The sequence below is a fragment of the Megachile rotundata genome, chromosome 5 (assembly GCF_050947335.1).
Source record: "Megachile rotundata isolate GNS110a chromosome 5, iyMegRotu1, whole genome shotgun sequence".
NCBI classification, from domain to species: domain Eukaryota; kingdom Metazoa; phylum Arthropoda; class Insecta; order Hymenoptera; family Megachilidae; genus Megachile; species Megachile rotundata.
Window position 1 is genome coordinate 2,574,349 of NC_134987.1, and position 4,787 is coordinate 2,579,135.

The following is a 4,787-nucleotide window of genomic DNA, read 5'->3' on the forward strand; positions in this document are numbered from 1 at the left end:
CGCTAATCCCTCCCGCACGGGATTAGTCCTATCGCAACGCCATCGATCGGATCGATGGTTCAAACGATTACCGTTCCGATTTTAAAATTCAGATCTTTGTGAACCTTCAGCGAGAACAAACGTCTTAGCGAATTTCAACCTAAATTTCAACCGTTTTTCCGATTATTTCAACCAGTTGTATTATCGTTATAATTCGTCCATTGTCCCGAGGTAAGCGTGCGTGTGAAGTGTTTAATAAACCATTTTGTGAACGTTTAAAGTTATATCTTTTATTTTATTTTAACAACTTCACGTGACTCTGCCTAAACATCCTGTGCTCCGTATCCTCGCTAGGATAGAATTAGCGATCCGAGAATCGATCAACCGACTCGAGAAAACTCGTCGGAAAAAGTGATCACAAAACAGTAAGAAAAAACCGCAAATATGTACCAATTATTTCAAACAAACTGCAAAAAGGAGAAATATCATTTCGATCAACTGAAACTTTATTATGTATGAAATGGCAGGATAAAAGAGAAGTTTGGATGTTGACAAGTTTACATCACGCTGATATCGTAGAAACAGGAAAGCTTCATTACCTTACAAAAACACCAATAACAAAACCAACATGTATACAGGATTACAATCGTAATATGGGTGCTGTAGATAAGACCGATATGGTAATTAGTACTGTTGAGTGTATTAGGAAAAGTTATAAATGGTATAAAAAATTTTTTTTTCATTTATTAGATATAAGTATTTGGAATGCATATGTTTTATATAAATACGTATCAGGTCAAGAGTTAAAATTCGCGACATTTCATTTACTAGTGATAAAACAAATATTTGGAAAATATTTACGAATTTCAAATACATACCAAGGGAAAAGAAATACCGACGATCCCTTACGTCTTATTGAAAAGCATTTTCCAAGTACTTATGTCAATCCGTCTGAAAAAAAAAAGAATCAAACACGAAAATGTGTGGTATGCATTAAACATAAAATCCGACGAGAAAGCAGATATGAATGTAAAAAATGCGATGTAGGTCTATGCGTTTATCCATGCTTTGAAATATATCATACACAAATTGATTATTAAATTTTTCTACTAGAATTTTATCTTTATTCGTTCATTATGGTTTTATTATTTTTATTATTATTATGTTAAAATTATCAAAATATCCTGTTAAAGTTGTCATATCCTGTGTTACATTATAAATTTTGGATTTTTTCCTTTATATTTATTTACCGATTATTATTGAAGGAATGTACAAAAGTTAAGTAAATTAAAATAGCTGAAAAAGTTACTTAATATAAATAAAAAAATTGATATTTTTAATTTTTTTGCCATTATTATTTTTTAAACCCTAAGAATAGCATCAAATTTCCGGGTACTGTTTTGGTCACTGTGAGTGCCCACTAGTCAGTGGACAACTGGTCGCAGCGACCGACAAGCGAAAAACGCACCGTCCATATTGATGGATTCGTCCGAGAGCGCGCCGCAGTCAAAGGGTTAAAAGACTTAACCGCTGCCTCCCACAGGCCTCCAAAATGCGGCGATCGAGGAGGAATGAAATGCCAATTAATTTCCTCATTTAATAAACTATTCTTTAATATGGATTGATTTTCTTCTGACAAGAAAAATGCTCTAATCTTTAGAATTTCATTTTTTACCCCAACAAAATTCGTAGCGTTATCTGAATAGATGTGAGAGGGCTTTCCTCTCCGAGCACAAAAACGTCTAATAGCTTCTAAACAAGTTTCAGTCGTTAGATCTGTCACTAGCTCCATGTGAACAGCTCTAGTTGCAAAACAAACGAATACTGATACGTAACATTTTAATTTTCCCTTATTGCGAAATTTCTTTTCTTTCAGAAAAAACGGACCACAATAATCGATTCCAACGCATTCGAATGGGTGTGACTGAGTGATTCGATTTTTGGGCAGATCACCCATTACATATGTTGGTAGCTTGGGATTTATTTTATAACAATACACGCATTTCCGAACAATGTCTCGCGTCCTATTCTTTCCATCAATTGGCCAGTAATTGTTTCTAACTGCGTTTAGCGTACCTTGTACACCTGCGTGCCAATTTTTTATATATTGATTTTAAATTATTAGTTTAGTAATGTGGCTGTTTCGCGGTAGTAAAATTGGGTATTTACGGGAGTAATTGATTGCTGCATGTGTCAGTCTTCCTCCTACGCGTATGATACCATCAGTATCTAGACTCGGATTTAGACATCGAATTTCACTTTTTGAGTGTACTTCTTTTCCCTGCTTTAATCTTTCAATATCACGCGAAAAATGATTTTGTTGTTCAATTCTAAGAATTTGACGATGCGCGTTTTGTATCTCTTCTACCGAAAACCCACCCTTTACTTTGTTATCTATTTTCCTATTCTTAATAGCTCTTTGACAAAATGCTACAAACCGATTTAATTTGTCAATAGACGAGAATCGTTCGAATGTATCATTTGTTTCTACCTGAGCGTTTTGGGTTTTCTTAACAATTGCTTTGTCCTGACCTACTTGACCTGAATCTTTGATAGCCATAAGGGCTGTTGTTAATCGTTGCTCAGGAATTTCTATTGGTATTAGCTCTTTAATTTTCCATTGACTTTCATCTTGCGACAGCCATGAAGGTCCATACAACCAATGATCATTGTGAAGAAACTCATAAGGAGTTTGATCACGAGAAATGTAATCTGCGGGATTTTCGTCTGTAGCTATATGATACCAATCGTCGATATTACTACCCGCTTGAATATCTACTACCCGATTACCAACAAATGTTTTTAGTGTATACGGCGCAGATTTTATCCAATGAAGTGTAATCGTTGAATCTGACCATAATTTAATCTTATGAAAACTAATCTGCAGCGCTTCAGAAACAGTCTTTACTAATTTTGTTAAAAGCTGCGCTGCGCACAATTCTAGCCGAGGAACTGTTATTGTTTTTAGTGGGGCGACTCGAGATTTTGCACATATTAATTGTACTGAACACTTTTTAACTTTATTAACGCACCGTAAATATACACATGCACCATATGCTTGCTCACTGGCGTCACAGAATCCATGTAATTGGTATTCAATGGCGTCAGCTAATGTGATTTGTCGTTTTACTTTGAATTTATTTAAAATTGGTAATTCATTTTTAAATGTTGTCCATTTTGTATGCAATAATTGTGGTACCGACTCGTCCCAGTTTAGATTAGCCTTCCACAATTCCTGCATCATGATTTTTGCTACAATAATGATTGGCCCTATTAGTCCCAACGAGTCAAGTAATTGAGCGATTTGAGACAAGATAGAGCGTTTCGTAAGGCGTTCATTATTATTAAACGGTTTAATGCTGTATACTATAATATCCACGATTGAATCCCAATATACGCCTAATAACTTTTTAGTTTCATTATTTAAACAAACATTTTGTTTTTGATCTTTATTTTTTGATTCTATAACTAATTCATGCTTATTCGAGGCCCATTTATGAAATACAAATCCACCGCATTTTAATAAACTAATTAGCTGATCTTTTAATTCTAATGCCTTTTCAATAGAATCTGTTCCGGTAAGCAGATCGTCGACATAACAATCATTTTTTAAACTACTATATGCTAATGGGAAATTTTTACCTTCGTCTTCTGCTAATCTTTGCAATGTTCTAGTCGCTAAAAATGGCGCTGATGCCGTGCCCTGCGTTACTGTTGTTAACTTATATACACGAAGAGCATCATGTTCATTATCTCTCCATAACATTTTTTGATACATTGCATTATAATTATTGACGTTAACCTGACGATACATTTTTTGTAAATCAGCCGTGAGTACAACATTATGCAATCTAAATTTCATTATAGTCAAAACTAATTCCCTTTGAACTGTGGGACCAACCCTTAACGTGTCATTGAGTGAAACGTTTGTTGTACTCTTGGCGGATGCATCAAATACGACCCTAACTTTTGTTGATAAATTTGCTTCCCTGATCACAGCATGATGCGGTATATAATAACCTTCACCGTTAACGTTGCAATTTGTAATTTCTTTCATGTGCCCAAGCTCATGATATTCCCGTAAAAACTTTGAATATTCGCTTTTCAAAACTTTATCTTTCGCTAATTTTCGTTCTAATGAGTAAAACCTACGAAGGGCCATGTTATATGAATTTCCTAGCGTGTCTTTCCGCTCATTGAATGGCAAACATACGATGTACCTCCCATCCGAACCACGAATTGTCGACTCATTATTAACCGACTTCGAAAAAGGAGGAGGTTACTCAATTCGATCAGTATATTTTTTTTTCTATGTATGTTCACCGATTACGCCTAGCTGGATGGACCGATCGGAACGAAACCTTTTGCATCTGGTAGGTTCTGACTCCCCATTGGTACCATTATCAAAAAATTTTTCATTTTTCAATTGCAAAGTGTTGTTATTGCAAAACAATCGGCAACTTTTGAAATAAACTTTTCTCGATTTTAGTGCGCTTTTAATATCTTATCACGGACATGATTCTGAATAATTGTGTTCATATAAAAATTTCGCGGAAAACTCTAGTTTTCGTGATATTAGCGAAAAACTGTTGTTATTAATATTAGTGGAACGCCCCATGCTATGCAGGGAAAGACAAGAAAGGGCAATTACAATGCACTGTACCAAAACACTAACTAACCTTTACCGCTTTGACATGCGACTTATGCAGCAAGATGAGTTCACGTTGACGTTGGTATATTATTCCCATTGCTTGGTACAGTCTCCGTATCGTTCTAAAAATGCATCAATTTGATTTGTTAGAAAATTT

At 34.9% G+C, this 4,787-nt stretch overlaps 1 protein-coding gene across 1 annotated transcript; it reads right to left on the minus strand.

Moving 5' to 3' along the window:
- Nucleotides 1-2,092: 2,092 nt before the first annotated feature.
- Nucleotides 2,093-4,141, minus strand: LOC143264503 (uncharacterized). The gene has a single exon (XM_076531978.1). It carries the CDS (start codon nucleotides 4,139-4,141, stop codon nucleotides 2,093-2,095), a length of 2,049 nt encoding a protein of 682 aa, XP_076388093.1.
- Nucleotides 4,142-4,787: the final 646 nt, after the last annotated feature.